This window comes from Corvus kubaryi, unplaced genomic scaffold, assembly GCF_017639235.1.
Source record: "Corvus kubaryi isolate FWS band 111438036 unplaced genomic scaffold, C.kubaryi_AGA036_p1.0 split3-73, whole genome shotgun sequence".
NCBI classification, from domain to species: domain Eukaryota; kingdom Metazoa; phylum Chordata; class Aves; order Passeriformes; family Corvidae; genus Corvus; species Corvus kubaryi.
This window is the reverse complement of record NW_024582091.1, coordinates 37216297-37234691: the sequence shown is the minus strand read 5'-3', so window position 1 is coordinate 37234691 and position 18395 is coordinate 37216297. Positions and strand designations below refer to the sequence as shown.

The window sequence follows — 18395 nt, the reverse complement described above, 5'->3', positions numbered from 1 at the left end:
TTGTCAGGATGCTAAAAACTTGTTACTCTTTCCTGATATCATCAGCTCTATCTTTCATTTTGGTAGGTTTGATGAAGAAAACTGTGCCTACTACATCACATGGGATACACGTGCAGCTTGTGCTGTGAAGCAGCAGGAGGTAGAGGTGGTGAACGGAACAGTCATTAATCCTGCAACTGGGAAAAACTTTTCTTTAGGGGATGTGTATTACAAGTGAGTAAAAAAGCCCCAAACAAACCCCAAACCAACAGAATGGTAGAACTAGTTACCTTTCTGGAGAAGATTGCTAAGCTGTGCCATTTATCGTCGCTGCAGATCATACCATATGGTTCTCAGTCAGGAGTGTGTATGAGCCACTGAATCATGCTTTTGTCTTCAGTTTATCTTAAACCTTTGGAGGTATTTACATGTTCACTCACACACTGAGGGCAGTATAGCTGGAAAAGTTTGCTTTCTCTGCTTGCTAAGGATTATACTTATGCTAAATATAATCCTTACTTCTACTGTTCAGGGAGGAAGCCACAGTCCTGCATCTTTTCTGGTTGCTGAATTGGTCACTCAGCTTGCTCTGGTATCACCCAGTGATAGCATCTACCACTGTTGCCAGTTTTATGTCTTAGGAATAACCCCAGCCTGTGTGTTTAGACTTAAGAACAGACTTGTCCTCTGTTTCCTCAGGTTGTACACAGCTTCTGGTGATGAACGGACAAATGGTGATAAATATGTATATCAAATTCAACTTTCTGGTATAATAAACTCAAGTTTCACAGAATGCATTGGAGCAAACATCTGCCAGGTGAAAACTAATGAACAGCGTGTTCGGAGAGTTGGTTCTGCCAGAAATGCCAAATATTACGTTGACGGTAAATACCTGCTCACCACAGAGAATTGCTTGATGTTCTGTGAATTGCTTCATCAGAAAATGGTTCTTGATTAACAACATTTGTGCTCATCTGTTTCTGTAAAGCTATCCAAAGTCTGTCTAGCATAATTTAGATTGGTTTTTTTTGCTGTGTAAGCTCAGTTGCAAATACAGCCTTAATATGGGTTAGGGCTGGACACTTGAAGACTGAAAGACTTTGTTAAAAACAATGCGAGGTGGAAGACTTTGGTCTCCTGTTTCCCTCTGTGCTGCTGCATAAGCAATGATTTCCTTTAGCTAGCTACTTTTCTTTTCAGGGTCTAATGTTAACATTGTTCTCAAGGAAGTAGTAAACTACAAGGTTTTCTTCTCATTGTAGATGATGATTTGGATGTCATATTTTCATCTGACTCCAGATGCGGTAAAGATAAATCAAAGTTTGTGTCTTCAACCATTTTCTTTCACTGCAATCCACAAGCAAAGGAAGGCATCCCTGAATTCCTTCATGAGACAGCAGATTGCCAGTATTTATTTACCTGGTACACAGCTGCTGTGTGTCCATTAATGTGAGTAGTTAACCATTTTCTGAAAGCAGCTTTTGTCAGCACTTCTCAGCCAAAGGCTTCTTTGTATTTGTTCATCACAGTGATTGGTAAAAGGGGAAAAGCTAAAAAAGCAGTAGATAAATTGATGATCGTGTATGCAGTGTTTGGCACATGACCACTAAATTAAAGCTTGCTAAACTGATCTGGACCTAAAGCTGGAGAGGCACAGTGGAATTAGTATCATTGTTTTCACTAAGTAAAACCCACTGCAGCTGACAGAACATGCTGGTTTGTGTTACTGAGAGGAGCAAACAGTTCGTGGGTGAGGTCTTTGGTCCCCCTTGTCTTACTGTCTGGAAAACTTTGAAGCTGTGACAAAGACTGTCCTTTCCCTCTATCTGCCCACTTCTTTAGCCTGGAATGGAAAATCATTACAGGCCTTAAAGGAATAATGAAGTATTTCTGCAATTAAATATGATCAGCTAATCTCCTGATTAGTGAGGGGACAGTGTTAAAAGCAGAGTGTCTGTATCTAAGTGCTTACAGCATTCTTGACAGGTAGGCAGCCTCACTGTGAAAAATGGAGTGACTACTTCTGGGAGTGTTTACTTTCTGGCTGCTAGCTTGAAAGCACAGGGAAACTCTTGATTCTGATTTAAACCCATTGAGGGAGTTTGGTCTGTGCCATAGTCAGATGAAAGATAATTTCTGTAGCTGTTGCAGCTTATGCAAGTGCAGATTTGGTTCTAAAACAGCAGCTTTGTGTGGACAACTGCTGCTGTATAAACTCTGGAGTGCTTAATTGTGGTCTGCAGTCTTGACTGTAGTTTCGTGCACTATTTGATAGCATACTGGGATGTAGGCACAGTACATCTATTTGTGTTTTTCAAGTTGTTTTTTACTTAGATGAAATCCCCTAAATCTGTTTGTGCAGCTCTTAGGTTGGACTGACAGGATGGTGTGGCATGTTGTCTTTTAATCTGCTGTTTCTAATCCAGTTTAACAGAATTTATCAATAGATCCTATCTTTTCAATTTACATTGCTAGATTAACCAATGATCCAGGAAACAATCAGCACCAGACAGATGAGGAGACCCAAATACATAAAGGTCTTTCAAGGAGAAGCCAGGCTGTTGGTGCTGTGCTGAGTGTCCTCCTGGTTGTTCTCACTGTGTGTCTCATAATCTTGCTGTTCTACAAAAAAGAGAGGAGGTAAGAAATTATTAAGAGGCTTTAGAAGTTTCTTTGTCAGGACTTGGTTTTCTGCCAAAAGTGAAAGGGAAATAGTAAACTTTAGAGATTTGAGTTCTGTTTTTTAGTTGGCAGCATCAACTGTCAAACTGCTGGTTCCTTCAAATTCTCCATTACTGTCTGAAGGCCAATATAAAAGAGGGCTGGGATGTACAACTGAGTTGGTCTAGCCTATGTTGTGGGCAACTGCTAATTAAGGAGCATAAAACAGCATGACAACATTGTTAGCATTTGATATCCCTCTCCTTTCATGAAGTCAGGCCATATCCATACAGCAGTGTCAAGGAACAAGTGCAAGTCCTGCTGTTCCTCTGCTTTCCAGACAACTTTTGGGGTGTTTTTCCCTTAGACATGAAAGCCAGAGGGGTTTCAGAACAGTCAGCCTGAAGCTTTAGCAAGGGGGAAGATGTACATCTTCCCAGAGTGAATTTTGTTAGAGTGGTTCAGGGTCAGTGTGATAGTTTGCAGCTCATTTGTTGACATGCTTTATGTTGATGGTAGAAATCCAGTGAAGAAAAGTGAGGGCTAGTAAGTGGATATAGTCTTTCTAATGTAGTATTCTTCCTTTTCCTTAGGGAAATTGTAATAAGCAAGATAACAAACTGCTGCAGAAGATCATCTGGTGTTTCCTACAAATACACAAAGGTAATACAGTGACAAAATCAAATTTGTTTCTTGTAAGGTTTTTTTTAAATTAAGCTTTTTTTAAATAAATAAATAACCCCCTTAATTTCTAGTTCCTTTACTGCATGGATACCGTACTGTGTGGCATCAGGAAAGCCACATAGCTGAGATATGTATATATTTATACTGTGAAATGGGAAAGGAAGATAAAGAATTGAAGAGCGGTCTATAAATCACCAAGTAACGTGCAAACGTACAAGAAGAGAACAAAGTCTGTTTCAGCGCAGTGAAAAGTGATCTCTTGCAGTGTTACTGTCACAGCTACATTAAACCAAGGTCGTGTGTGCTGTGGGGTCTGACGATTGGGGAGATCAGTGTGTGTCAGTCTGGAGTGGCAGATACAGTCTGGTCTTTTCTTTTCTTGCAGATAAACAGCGAAGAAGAAGCTAATGAGAATGAGACCGAGTGGCTTATGGAGGAAGTCGCAGCACCAAATCCAAGAATGGCCAAAGGAGGGCAGGAGAATGGTCACATTGCTACCAAGTCTGTTACATCTGAAGCCCTTACCTCTCTCCATGTGGATGACCTGGACAGTGAGGATGAAGTGTTAACCATTCCAGATGTAAAGATTCAAACAGGAAGAGGACTAGACAAGAGCAAGCACCCACAAAAGAAGCCACACAGTCTTGGCAGTGATAACAAGTCTTATTTACTGAATGGAGGAAAGGAAAGGAAAGCAATAGCCAAGCCAGGCCAGCAGAAGGCACAGAACTCTACAAATACAGTATCATTTCATGATGATAGTGATGAGGACTTGTTGAATATTTAATAACCCCTCTTGTGCCTAATCAAATATATATAGAGAGATTATATATAACGGGACAACATTTCCAACCAAATATGAGGACTTCAGCCTGAAAGATTTTTCTGAATTTTGCCTTTAACAAGAAACCATTGAAAAGGGAAGAAGAGAAAGATTTTGTGATTGTTTACAATGATCTGTTCAGTAATGACTGGATTTCTGACATCCAGTTGGCTGAGTTAGTTGACTCTCTCTAGCCAGGACACTTTTTTTTTTTTTGAAGTCTCAGCATAGATGTTAAATGCTTGCTTAAAAAAGAGAAACCTTTGAAAGGAAAGGATTAAGGCTCAATGAAGCCCCTGGCTTCTGAGATTCAAGTTATCTGACTACTATAGTTTTAACTCCTTGTATTTATTGATCCTCACTACTCAGGTTTGCTTGATAGTAACATGTTCTTCCTGCCGGCAGGGTATTATTCTATGGGTTCACCCATTGTGAGACAAGGAAAAGTATAACTTTTGTGTGTTGGGATGATTTGATGTAAATTTTGGAACTGGTCTAATTTATCCTGTAAATTTGAATATCCATTCTAATTTAAACAGATAATTGGTTCAAAGGTGTGGATGGAAAGGTACAATTCTGTATAGCTTTAGCCTGAAATGGTTGCTGTTCTTCGCATGGTATTTTTTTTTTGGTACTGGTCGTATGACTGACTTTATCAGTATTTGCCTAAGCAGCTGACAAGCACCCAAAGATTTTTTTTTCCTTGATTATGGCTGGACTAGGCCAACTGCACAGACAACCAGAGTTTTCAAGGATGTAGAGGCAGAGTTCCTGTAATACAATCTGTGCTACCCAGTTTGTCATCACCAAGAAAAGCCCAAGGACTAGAGGAGCCCTAGTCTGCATAATGCTTCTCTCTGGTATTAATATCAAGAAAATAAATTTGGGCCAATGTTTTCTGATAGCCTGATTTCTAGTCCATATGCTATGATCCTGGCCATGGTCATTGATTTGAAATGTTGCTGGTAATGAATGCAAGTCAATTTTTCTGTAGCAGTCTTGCTCTTCTCCAGGTATTTCCTAAATAAAATTATGGACAATGATAGGGTTTCAAAGCATTGTACAAGAACATGCATTGGTCAGAATTTTTTGAAACTTTTTGTTGTTCCTTTTGGCTGGCTTATTCAGTTTCAACAATGGTTTCTTTTTATAAAAACTCCATTTTGAATCAAAATAGTGTAATATAAAGTATTCAGCAATTTCAATAAAAGATATGAAGTGGGTATTCCAAATCCCACATCTCAAGTCTGGAATCCTTCTTACACTATTCCGTATGCTGCTCACCAGCCTAGCGGGACCCTTTCCTGCTGGGATGGTTTATACCTCAATTGTGTCACTCAAAATGAGAACCAGCGTTTGATGACAAAGATCAGAATAGATAGGTAGGCTCTGGTGGTATGTTCTTTCTTTTATCAGACTTGGGTTTTCTTCTTGTATTGTTACCAGTGGAGCTGTAAATCAGTTTGGCTTAAGCTTCATCTTTTCAAACTTAAATCAGCATTTTTCATATTTAGAATTAGGTGAGCTGAGGGAAATCAGAGGCTTGATGGTGTATTTTTAATACTGTCAGTTATCATTACACAGTTTTCTCAATGCATGTTGGAGAATTCTGTTTCCCTTCCTCAAGTCATCAAGGCTGGCATTTTGGAGTTGTTTGATCCATGAACCCACTGCATGAAATTATTTCTCCTGTGTGAAGTCACATGGTCTCTTTGTTTGGGCTATGCCTAATGAGGCTTAGGTAGAACAGAGCTGCCCTGTCTGGGGGTCCTTATTTGAGCAATATCAATGATAGAATTTGTATCTGACAGCAGTGGGAGGTAGGTAGGCTGGCTGAATCTTACCTCATAGAGAGCTGGATGCAAACCAGCTTCACCAGACTATTTTTCCCAGAAGAATACTCTACTTACCTGTAGGGAGGGAAGGGTTATGAGGATAGCAGGGCCCAGATGAGTATGTACAAATGGATGGGCCAGGAGGAGAAAGTTTGCCAGTCAGCAACATGACTCCTTGGGAAGTGTCCCTTAGAAACCCACCTGCCTGGCACACTCCCACCCAGCCTCCTTTGGGCTGGCTGCAGAGAGAATGGTGGGAGATGGGGAAAACTGGCCCACTGTTCCTTGAACTTTCATGGTTCAAGGGAAACTTTTACACACCATTACCAACTGTTTAAATCATACTGCTTGGAAAAGATGTGAGGGTTTTTTGGGTGTGTTTTTAAGATGCAGCCTAATGCCTTAGCTTCACCCACTTCCCAGGCAAGCTTTGGCTTCAGTTCCCTTGGCCCCAGCTGACTGCACACATTCTCCTGCTGAGGAAGGCTTGCAGGGACTGGCTCTCAGTGTGGTGACAGCTGTGCGCTTTTGCATCCGTGTTTCCCTCGCCAGCTCCACACGGAACACCTGCAGCCAGGGAGGCAAAGGTCTGTTGTGGGGTGGTGCTGTGCTAGGCTGAGGGTGACACAGCTGTGAGTGGCCAGGAGAGGAGTTCTTGTTAACTTGGTGTAGATGTTCCTGATGGAGAAGAGGATGAAGCAGGAGAGGAGAAATTACATCTGTGTGATGTGGGGAATGATCTTGAAGCGTTGGCCTGCAAAGCAGCTTTCGCAGCTGCTCAGGCCACTGTTGGTCTGTAGATGATGAGCAGCAAGATCAAGTTCTGGTTTTTCGGGGGTTTTTTTGAGTGTATTGTGTCTTTAAATATTTTTCATTGTTGCCTAAGCTATTCAAATTGCTTTCTGGGCAGTTTTTCACTTTTTTAATGTCTTTTAAATGTTACCTTCACTTATGCTTTTCTTTCTGATGGAAGGCTGCTGTTGTCAGCAAAAGATACGGGAGTAGTTGGTATCTATCCATAGGCAGGACAATGTACCACTAGAGCCTGATATAACTGCATTTATTTGGGGTGCCTGCAATAAAGTCTACCTAAAGTCTTCTAGGTCTTCTGTGGTAAAAAAATAGGTGTTTTGGCCATAGATACTGTATATTGTGGCTTCCCACAGCTCTTCCCAGTGCATAATTCTGTAGTGAATGCTTTTTCTCTTTTGTATCACTACAAAAATATGGTCAGGTGAAAATTGTGTTCCCTGATACAGGTGGGGAGAGGTTTTCCATGGGAATGGAAGAGTGTGGAGGGTGAGGGATGAGACACACATGATACAGGAATTTTCAGGAAAGCTCTTCCTTTACTGCTATGTGGCTCAACGTAGAGACACTTCTTTTTCAGAGTGTACCCACCTATTTTTTACAGATTCTGGTTAAGAAGCTTTGCTCACATGTGGTGCCCAGCCATTCTGCACTAAACCCATGTGTTGCTTGTATGTTGGTAGAATTTTCCATCTATGTTTGCTCTTTAAACATACCTATTATTTGAGGAGCTGACTTGCCTAATTAAACAAATAATCCCAAAACCCCCAACAAAACTGAAGGCCTGTGGCCCATAGGGGCTTTTCCAGAGAACAGGAACATATAAGCGCTCTGATTAGGGGTTAAATGCAAATTCTCCCTGGGTGAATTAAGGTCTGATTTCAGATGAAACCGAAAAAATAAAGCTTGCAACATGTAGTTTAATAATTTATAGAGTTAATCTTGACTTTTGGTCAAATATCTTTGTTACTTAAGTAGCTTTGCTGCCAACTAAATATATCAGTTCTGTAGAGAGGACCTAGTTGAGGTTTTTTGTGTGGTTTTGAAGCCAAAATGCCAACCCTAGATGACATTTTAGAGCACGTTGGAGAGTTTGACAGGTTCCAGAAGCAAACTTTTTTGGTCCTGTGTTTGTTATCTGCTTCCTTCACCCCAGTGTACGTGGGGGTCTTCTTCTTTGGGTTCATTCCTGAGCATCGCTGCTTCAGCCCCGGGGTGGCTGAACTGAGCCAGCGGTGTGGCTGGAGCCTGGAGGAGCAGCTGAATCACACGGTTCCCGAGTGGGATGGCCACGGGGCCAGCTTTGACAGCCGCTGCAGGAGGTACGAGGTGGACTGGAACGCAACAGGCATCAGCTGCACTGACCCCCTCGGCAGCCTGGTGGGCAGTGGGAGCACCGTCCCCCTCGGTCCCTGCCGGGATGGCTGGGTCTACAACTCCCCGGGGAGCTCTCTCGTCACCGAGGTAAAAACAGCCCCCTTTGCCCTGTGCCCTCTGTTACAGACAAGGTGAGAGGTGTGGGAGAGGGTTGGTAGAGCCTTGGCTGTGTTAGAATATCGCCTACTTACCTGGAGAAAGGATTGTCTCTCACTGTGAACTTGCGCTGGGGGCTTTACAAGTCATCTTCCCTCTGTCCTTGCTGTGAAGTGTTGCTTTGGCTGCTCGGGAGGCTTATATCTCCAGCTGGGGAGCAAAGCATGTTTCAGCAAATAAATCCCCAGGTAGATAAAGTCCAGTTCTGAATGAAATTCCTGTCACATGAGTGGTCCAATTTGTGAAGGTGTGTAAACAGTGCAGCTTGCAGGGCTGCAAACAAAACTGGCCAATGCAAAGATCTTTATTTCTTTCCCCCATCCTCTTCTTTTTTCTCTTTTTTTTCCTTTTTTTTTTTAAGGAAAAAAGTCTTTCAAAGTTGGTTTCAAATAAAAATGAATGTCAGTCAGTGTGGGGGAAAGGTAAATGTTTCCCACAATTAAACAGCATTAGTCAGGAATAAACTGTAGAAAAGCCAATGACTTTTATGTTCTCAGGAGGAGTGAATAAACTGAAAATTGTACTTAAGCTACTTAGTGTACTTTAGCAGTTTAGGTGCTTTAAGAATAAACCAGTAACTGTGATGACAATCTTGATTTCATCATAGAAAGTTCCACCAAATGTTTCCACCAATGCTGCAGAGGTGGTGGTAGTCAGGATTCTTTCCCCTGTATGTATAACGAACACAGAAACAAAAAAAAAAATCCGTGCCTCAGGGCAGATGTAGATACTTCCACCCTCCTCCAGGAGACCAGTGCTCCATGGGAAGCTGGAAAAGGCAGGCTTCTGAAGGCATCTAGGATACTTTTAGTAAAGGCATCACACCTAGTCCTGAGTGGTGTGCAGGTACTTCTGTGCCATGCCAAGGTATGAGGCAACAAGAACTGCTTAGAAAGGTTCACCATCAGCCACAAAAAAAGGCTGTTTGAAAAACTCAGGGTGATGATGCTTATTTGATCAATGAGGGCCAACACAGGTTAGGGTGCCAGTTTTGACAGACAGTAACTCGTGTTCTTTCCAGAAAAGAGAGATGAGACATGAATAGGAAATGCCAGTAAACTGCTTAAGGGCTTGTTCCAGTTTTTAATGTTGGACAATTAGTTAAGTTAGTAGGATTTCTGTGTGCTGACAAAACAGGCATTGACCCAGAAACAAGTTTAAATCTTTAACTGAAGTGAAGGAAACTTGTGGATGTGAGCCATTTCACTTTTTTGTCTCTGTGTGCTCCTTTAGTTTGACCTGGTGTGTGAGGACTCTTGGAAATTGGATCTCTTTCAGTCATCTGTGAACGCTGGGTTTTTTATTGGCTCCATAAACATTGGCTACATTGCAGACAGGTATGTGTGGGCTGACAATAAAACTCTCTGACCTCCCTTATCCATGTTCAGCAGCCAAACTTAGGTAAAGGTTGTGCAACTGATACCATCTCTGCTCTTCTGAAAAGAAGGTCATCCCCGTGGATATTCAGTTGCAGCATGAGCCAGTATCCTGCCTTTTAGGTTATACCTGGTGCTGAGCACAGATCTGCTCAGCAAGTCCTGCAGAGCCCACGAGGATTATTTTAGAACTGCACACCCCAAACTTTCTACTGTGCCACATCAGAACCCTTAGGTGTTAACCAAAGCCAGGAAATGCTGGTTTGGAGCTCCCACTTTATATATATATATATAACTCATACTTATTTTTCATTCCCAATGTAATAGATGTCAATGTGGGACTATTCTTTTTTTCTGAAAGTTTTTGTGGAATTGCAGAGCAACTGGCACAGTAACTTTTCATGGAATAGAAAAGCAGAATAATGAGTAGTGGGCGAGGAATAAAAAGCATGTCTCTATTTTGCATAGCAAAATTGGATTTTTTCCCCAAAGATACACAAAGCTCTTACTGGTTTAAAATGCTTCCATGACTAGTGGTTTGCTTCATGCCTATTATTTTCCAATCCAGGTTTGGCCGTAAATTTTGCCTTTTAACGACAATCCTTGCAAACATTGTGTGTGGAATCCTTCTGGTCTTCGTGCCCACCTACCTGTGGATAGTCATCATCCGGTTCTTGCAAGGGCTGGTCAGCAAGGGCTGCTGGACTGCGGGCTACATCCTGGGTGAGTTCAGGACCTTCTCCCAGGAGCAAGACTAGCTGCAGAAGATGGAGGAAACAAACTCGACTCCAAAAAACTTGAAAAAAAGCCATTAAAAAAAAATGCCTCCCATAGTGTTTTATTAAGGAGTTTTCTCCCTCTTTGGCTTCTCAGGATGTTTTCAAGCACTGTCATTAGGGAGAAATAGCAGTAGCCTTCAAAGCTGGAGCAAATGGTGGTATATTAGGGCTCTTATGTAGAGATAGGCTTTCCCCTATGGCACAGCTCACCTTTGCAGATCTATCTGGGCCCCATGGCTCCTCTTCCTCTCGTCAGGCTCTGGCTGGGGAAGGTGACTTGGCAGACCACAGCCCCTCTAGCCCGGGCAGCGACAGGATGGTGACAGAGGAGGCCATTAAAGAAGCAGGCAGAGGGTGGGGAAAACTTGCGGCATTTTTATGACATGAAGAGCATTAAAGGGCAAACAGAGGCTTCAGCATCTAAAAATATCTGAAGAACAGCATGTACTTGCTGATAAAAAGACAAGGTGTTTGTGTACCTGTGTGTATCCACTAGTCTGAGGGGAGGCCAAGCAGTGGAAGACCCAGCCTGTGTGGGTGCCTCTCCCAGAGCCCTGCACCAGCTGTGTCTGCTGGTGAGGCACGGTTGGTTGCCCATCTCAGGACAATTTTCTGGTGCAGGGTAGAGCTTCGTGGGACTTCTCTGATTTTTCTGGAGTGATGTTCAGTCTCCTGTCCAAAATACCCAACTGCAAGCAATCACTGAAGCAGCAGATTAAGTATTTTAAAAGCTGACTGATAGAACATTAACTGGGTTAGGATGTCAGAAGGCTCTACCAAATGTCTCTGAGAAATGCAGTTCATTGTCATAGTGGTAAAAATGTAAAAGTCAGTGCCCTAAACTTCCATTAAGTCTTTCAGTGGGGGCATCTTGCTAATGCAGTTATCCAGATGTCTCATATGATTAAAATAAAATAAAAGTACCTATCCCACAGTCCAGACTGTCTTCTGCTAGGACATGATTATTCCTTCCTGTGCATTTCTGGATGCTCGCTTGGCCTCTTAAATCTTTTCCTGGCACATATGAAATCTTCATCCCTTCTTCTGGGGAACTTTAAGCCATTTTAGAAAACGAAGTCCTTTTCAGGACAATGATTTGCCCTATCCTGATATTTTCTCTGTTACATCTTGTTACTCCTGAATTCTCTTGAAACTCTCTCCTGAAAAAATGCTACCCAGAAGCAGCCCCAAAGCTCTGTTAAACTTTCATCTTTTCCCTAAGGGTGGCCAATACTGAATGTCCGTCCTGCTCTGCTGGGGCACTCGTCTGCCCTTCAGCTGCTTCCGGCTCAGTTCTACTGAGCCCGAGGAGATGTCTTTGTGCATCGTTTAGCTGAGCAGCATTAGCTAATCTGTGGTTCCAAAACTCAGCAGTTCCTTTGGCTGCTAATTATTTCCTTACTGTTCTTTTTCTAAAGAGTTTTCTTTCTTGGAATCACACAACTGCATGCAAAATGTTGAGTGTGCTTGTGCCTGCTGGCTGGAATAGTTACTTTTAAGTCTTGTTAATAGAGAGTTAATGTGTGATGTGATACTGTGATGCTGACTTGCAAAGTGCAAATGCATCGTGATGCCACCCCGGCCTGGGAGCTCTGTGCCATCCTGTGAAATTGGTTTTCCTTCTGTCCTTGGAGTGAGATGCAAGCCAAACTGCTGCACTTAGGAAACCAAATGTTCAGCTTTGTTGTTGGGTTGGAGACATTATGTATGTTGGCATTAGATTTCACAACAAAATCCACCTGTATGAATGCTTGATTTACGCAGAGATCTCCGCAGCAGATGTTCCAGGATGTCTCAGGCCAGTGTACTACCAGCAGCAGTGTTTTCTTCCCTACTGGACTTTGGGTGCCAGAAGAGCAAACCAGGGGATTTTGTCTGGAAGCATTATGCTGGGATGCCCATGATTACCAATGTTTCTCCAAGATGTTACTGTAGTGCTGGTCTTCCAGTGTCCCCTCGAAGCAGGTTTCTCCTGCGTGGAGCAGCCACGGCGCTCACCTGTCCGTGTGTGCCTTTGCAGTGACAGAAGTGGTGGGCCCGCAGTACCGGAGGACAGTGGGGATCCTCTACCAGGCGGCCTTTTCTGTCGGGCTCCTGGTCTTCGATGCCATCGCTTACGCCGTCCCTCACTGGCGGTGGCTGCAGCTCGCTGTCACCCTGCCCACCTGCTTCTTCCTGCTCTACTACTGGTAAGGGCCCTTTTGTTGTAGCTCTGCCCACGACCCAAAAAACCCCAGCTTCTCCTGCTTCCCAAGGCTTGATAATGAGAGAGAGTGGGCGCTCCTTTTTGGTTGTGCACATCTCTTGGTGCAAAGAGGAGGTTCACGGCAAAAAGGAGAGGGAAATAGGACCCCTCAGCAACTGAGATCTTGTTGAATCCTAGCCTGTGCACCTCACCTGACATTGTGTTTAAAAAGCAGACCACTTTGAAAAAACACTGGAGGAAAAGTGGATTAATATAATTTATTATTTTCTTTAAGCATTTCATAAAAGAAAATATGTGCCTTGGCATAATTTAGTTGGCCTTACATTGTTAGCATGTTCTTTTAAGGAAAAAAGTTGCAGATTTTTGCCATCCAACCAAAAAAAAGCACTTGGGTACTCCTTCATTTTAGTTTCTCTCTTCTCTTTTTAATTGACATTTTTTGGTTTGAGTGCTTTGGATTTGAGAAATTGTCTGGATGGGTTAGGACTAGTAGAAAGAAATTTGTTGCCTTCCTTCTTCCATATTTTTGAATTGGTAAGCCAGTTCTATCTTGTTTACTACTTCTTAACCTGTAATAGCAGAAGTGAAAAATGGCTCCCTAAGAGGAGCTGGTTTGTGGTGAATGGGCTGCATAAGATGAGCACCACTCTCACTCAAAGCCCCTCCCTGACTTATCTTTAGTAAACTCCTCTTTGACCAAAGCCACTATCTCAACTGTTCCTCTTCCAGTCTCAGCCATGGGATACAGTACTTTTCCCCATACTGCAGGAGTGGGAAGTAGCTCATAAAACCCACCCAAACAAAAAAAAAAATCCATCTGCCTCTATTTAGTCCCTCCAAAGTCTCCATGCATGGGAGAACAGGTAGGCTTTATGTTTTGTCATGTAATAGCATCTACTCACATTGTAGGTGCCTCCCAGAGTCTCCCAGGTGGCTGATATCTCAACGAAAAAATGAAAAAGCTATGAAAATTGTCAGTGATATGGCAAAAAAAAACGGGAAAAAGATGCCTTCCCATTTTAAGGTGAGCTCAGGGTTTGCTTGTGCATGTAAGTAAGCAGCATGTGATAGTACCTTCCATCAGTTCCTCCCAGAAGAAATTTAATGTACTATGTACTGGCTCTTCCATAGGATATTCAATTTGAAGAAGAAGATTGTGGAAAGCAGAATCCCTCACTGAGGGACCTTTTCAGGACACCACAGATAAGAAAAAACACACTCATTTTGATGTTCAACTGGTAAGAATATAACGCTAGAGAGCTGGTTTTGGAGTTCTGGATTTGCAAACTCCATCAGGACGCAGACCTCTGTTCTCCGACCGACTAACAAATCCAGGATGCTCTTCTCTGCCCAGGTTCACTAGCTCTGTCCTCTACCAGGGGCTCATCATGCACATGGGAATGGATGCTGAGAACATGTATCTGGATTTCCTCTATTCTGCACTTGTTGAATTCCCAGCCGCCTTCATCATCATTGTCACTATTGACCGTCTCGGGCGGCGCTACCCCTGGGCTGTGTCGAACGTGGTGGCTGGGGCTGCCTGCCTTGCCACAGCCCTCATCCCAGAGGGTAAGTCCCCTGAGTGAAGCCCTCTGGGGGCTTCCCACCCTGTCATCTGGAACCCCCATGCTGCTTTGTGAGGGTCCCTGTGCCACTGCTCATGTGGTGCTGACTGTTCCCTCACTCACACGGGTGAAACAAAGTCCCTTGAGAAGATCAACTGACATGGGATCAGAAGTCCCACAAAATAACACTGCTGTATTAATTGACACCTGCTAAATCACTGGGATACTTTTAAATGTGTTGAATGTATTTTCTCTGCAGACATGCATTCATTAAAAGTGGTTGCTGCTTGCATTGGGAGAATGGGAATTACAATGGCTTTTGAAATGGTTTGCTTTGTAAGCACTGAACTGTATCCAACTTATATCAGGTAGGTGTATCCTCTTCCCAGCTGGCATTTGGCCTGGAAACAAATAATTGAGGCTGATGTGTATGTTATGTTTTATGCTAAATTTAGTTATCCTCAAATGTGTAAGAACTACACAGGTGCTGTTGAACATAAAGTAGGTGAAGCACAGCTAAAATGCTTTAAAAACATAGCTTAATAAAGAAAAGAAATGTACATTTACACAAGGGGAAACTCACATGAACAAAATAAAAGGAAACCTTGGGAGAACTAGGGTGGGTGAAGGATCTGAAGTCCCACAGAGTGCCTGGATCTTTCCTGTGCATGGGTGAGAGTTGTGATTCATCCCTTTCCAGCTGCAGTACTCTGACACTAACATGATCCCTTTGCTGCCAAACCAGGAATCTTGGGGTGATGGTTTGCTCCTCTTTGTGCGATATTGGTGGAGTCCTCGTCCCCTTCATTGTCTACAGACTGGTGGAAGTCTGGTACGATCTGCCACTGATTGTCTTCAGTAAGTGCCACCGCACCTCCTTGCCCAGGGTGCAGCAGGGGGACCCAAGTTCCAAAGGGAGGGAAAAGCCACCAAGGCAGCTGCTGTAAATTCAGCAGAAGCCCATTGCTCTCTACAAGGCCTTAGCCTTCAGTTTATGACAAGCTGGAACTTGTTTATGCATTCCATGTCTTCCTTGCCCCTATGATTTCTCCTTGTATTTTAAAGGAAGTTAGAGCCAAATACATACTTGACAGATGGCAAAGGGCTCAGAAAAATTTTGATGAGATGAATATTTGATGGCTTCCATGCTGATCTACTGCTCTTCTATGTATTATATTGTCTGTCCAGCAGTGAACCCCTAGAATTTCACATAATTGCCTATTTAATGGAGTACAAGTACGGCTGTTATGCTTCAGCTTTTCTGACACTTTAACTGGCTCTTCTCCAGCTATTTGGAAAGCAGCTGGTAAATAAATGCAAGATAAGTTTTGCAGACTAGTGACCTGAACTTTCAGGTCAGGGCCTGCAACATTTTTATGAATCTTAGGTCAGCACATTATTTATAGAAAAGTACCTTGAATGGCAATATGCAGATTTTAACAGACAGGACATCTAGAAGGGTGCTTAGTACATTAAAAATATTTATACCAAACATGTATGACCTGGATAAAAGAAATTATCAGTGGAGAAGTTGATCATGTTTTTTAGGAGATAATACATTCCGTACACATTTTCTAATCTTATGTGAATAGCATAAAAATGGAATATGTTTCCTGGCATGCTCTAGCACTAAAAAGACTTCTTTCCTCTACAAAGGAAGGATTGTCTGCCCTGTTAGAGGTGTCCTAGCTCAGTGCATAACACACAAGAGGACTTGGCTTGGCACTGTCTCCACAGGGCAGCCACAGCTTCCATTTTTGTACCAGCACAGCAGTTCTGCATATAGAGGCTTGAGGTGCACATCTTGCATGAGGAACAAAATAAAGTGCCATTGACGAGTCCTTTCTGTCTGGCAGTAGAAAGTGCTTGATAAATGCTTACAAGCTTTGTGTCTCTGTTTTGAAGCTGTTCTTGGTTTGACTGCGGGTGGATTGGTGCTGCTTCTGCCTGAAACCAAAGGAAGAGTTTTGCCTGAGACTGTGGAGGATGTTGAAAACTTTCACAGGTAAGTCATGATGATGAACTTCTAGCGGCTTTCACTTGGAATTGGGCAAAATCCCTGTCCAGAGGGAAGCCCAGGGATTACTTGGCTGCCTTCTTTGATTCCAAGAAGTTGCTGAGTAATTTCCAGACTCTAACTGGACAGATTCTGGACTCCTTTTACCACACATTTACCTAGGCATCTTGAAAACAAGTAGCCTAGGCCTTTACTGGCCTGTGAATAGCTGCACTTGCCTCTCCAACGTGCTGCAACACCATTATAAATGGCATTTGTGTTAAAAAAAACCCCTTAACAATTGAACAGAAAAAGGACAGTCTTGATAGCAGCTTCACACGTGGTGCGTGGAGCACCAGTATCTGCTGAGGAGCCAGAACAAACTTAAAGGAATATATGATCATTTTCCTGGGCCCAAGGCAGAGCAGGTAAAGAACTTGAAGTTAGGTGCTCACTTAACACCTTCATTCCTGGCTGATGTTCATGTCTTGTTACCCTTGCAGGCAAAGTGCTCCAAAGGCCAAAAAAATCTATCTCCATGTCCAAGGATCAGAAGTAACACGTGGCTGAAGAAGGTGTAACTCTTGCTGGGTAGTCTGCTTTAAGGCAGTAGCACAGAAATGCCACTTAGAATAAATACCCCCTCAAAAGTCTTGCCTGTCTTATTTCAATTTCTCTGCATATCCTTCATTTACAATGTTTAGGGTTTTCTGATGGAATTGTCCCTATTGCTGCATAGCTGTACACCAAGAGAAACATATTTTAGGGCTGGGGAATTTTTGTATCACCTGTGTGGACTTCAACGTGGACTTCAAGAGATCTTAACTTGAACGTGGTGGGATCCATCCCGACAAAACTTTGTAAGCCTCCATGAAGTCTGACTTGGTTTTTCTTACGAAGGGGCAGCACAATATAACAGAGATTTATCTCCATTGTAGAATCAAGGTAACTACAAACCTGGGTCAGTCGTGTGACGACTTGCACAGAGTTTTTTAAAAACTGATTTTATTTTCTCCTATTTTATTGGCTACTCACAAGGGTGGGCATGTGGCAACTCCAGAGCACAAAAAAGAATGCACAGGAGAAAGACTAATTTCCTTCATAAAGTAATATCATTATATGCGTGTCCTGTTGGGGCATTCTTTGGAATGAGCTGGGATCAGGCTTGGGGACTTGCAGGACCCTGACCAAGGGTCCTGTGCCTCAGGGAGCATCAGGGGCAGCACTGGGTCTTCCAGGAAATATCCAGCACCTTCACAAATTTCCTAGTCCCTCCGACTGAGTGGCTGTAACAGACCTGTGGTTGCAGATCAAAACAGAAACAATCCTTCTGTGGCTCCCCTTTCCTGTTAGTGTTGCTGGTCCCTGTCACTGCTGGGAAACACTGGTTTTCCATAAGGCTACTGTGAGCAGGGTATGAGATACCTCCGCCCAGTGATAATCAGCTGCAGGGAGAGAGCTCCCAGCTGAGCCAGGCACTGCTGGACTCTAGCAGGCAGGGTGAAATTCCCCCAGGATTGCATCCCAGTGAACTTGCACCAGCTTTCAGCTGACCTGAGCCTCAGTTAATGTTCAGTGTTGCTGTGAGGGCCTCCAAGGCAGGGAAGCGTGTTGTTCGGTGAGGCAGGGCCATGGCAAGGTTGCCCTGAGAAGGGTACAGACAGATCAGGAATGACATGACTTTGGTCTGGGCAGTTGCAAAACTAATATTTGCTTCAGGATCAGGGGGGAACAAGCTTGTGCTGAGAGGGCAAGAGGGACAGGGTGGGTGCAATTACCTGTCTGGTAGAGCAGGTGTCCTGCTGCAGTTGCAGACATGTCTCTGCTCTGCACTAATAGAAATCTATCAGAACTTCTGACTTACAGTTCTTTAATATAAAACCTGTTGAAAACTCTGCAGATAGAAAACAGGGGAGATAGCAACAAGTCAAGCAAAGCAAATACTGAGATGAATAAATGAGTAACTAAAAAAGCTGCGTCCCAAGACCCTTACCCATCCCACTGGTATTTATTTCCATAAGCACTGCTACTGCCACAGCAGGAGCTACAGAGGTGGCAGGCTCTGGTGTGCCTTTGCTTTGCAGTCACCTACAAGTGATAGTGGCATCTGCTTCTGGTGGCAGCTTAATAAACACTAGGGCAAATGTC

At 43.2% G+C, this 18395-nt stretch overlaps 2 protein-coding genes and 1 long non-coding RNA gene across 5 annotated transcripts in view; 2 read left to right on the top strand and 1 right to left on the bottom strand.

The window, feature by feature from the left end:
* Positions 1-5392, top strand: part of IGF2R (insulin like growth factor 2 receptor) — a 57775-nt gene extending 52383 nt beyond the window's left edge. For 2 of the 3 annotated variants that reach the window (XM_042017082.1, XM_042017081.1), the window contains 6 exons: positions 67-213; positions 679-863; positions 1242-1428; positions 2455-2619; positions 3234-3303; positions 3710-5392. In XM_042017082.1, the coding sequence (XP_041873016.1) occupies positions 67-213; positions 679-863; positions 1242-1428; positions 2455-2619; positions 3234-3303; positions 3710-4111 (1156 nt within the window). In that variant the 3' untranslated portion in view covers positions 4112-5392. Of the gene's footprint in view, positions 1-66; positions 214-678; positions 864-1241; positions 1429-2454; positions 2620-3233; positions 3304-3395 lie in introns of all 3 variants that reach the window. The other variant, XM_042017083.1, reaches the window with a different exon arrangement.
* LOC121659190 lies at positions 2367-8620 on the bottom strand. Its single transcript, XR_006014200.1, has 2 exons — positions 8361-8620; positions 2367-2601 (listed from the first exon to the last, which is right to left on the bottom strand). It is a non-coding gene; the product is annotated as an uncharacterized LOC121659190 (long non-coding RNA).
* On the top strand, positions 7685-16900 carry LOC121659187 (solute carrier family 22 member 2-like). The gene is made up of 11 exons (XM_042017087.1): positions 7685-8256; positions 9559-9662; positions 10270-10424; positions 12501-12669; positions 13596-13710; positions 13818-13924; positions 14041-14255; positions 14511-14619; positions 14997-15109; positions 16157-16256; positions 16751-16900. The coding sequence occupies exons 1-11, from the start codon at positions 7846-7848 to the stop codon at positions 16815-16817; spliced, it is 1665 nt and encodes a 554-aa protein (XP_041873021.1). The 5' UTR covers positions 7685-7845; the 3' UTR covers positions 16818-16900.
* Positions 16901-18395: the final 1495 nt, after the last annotated feature.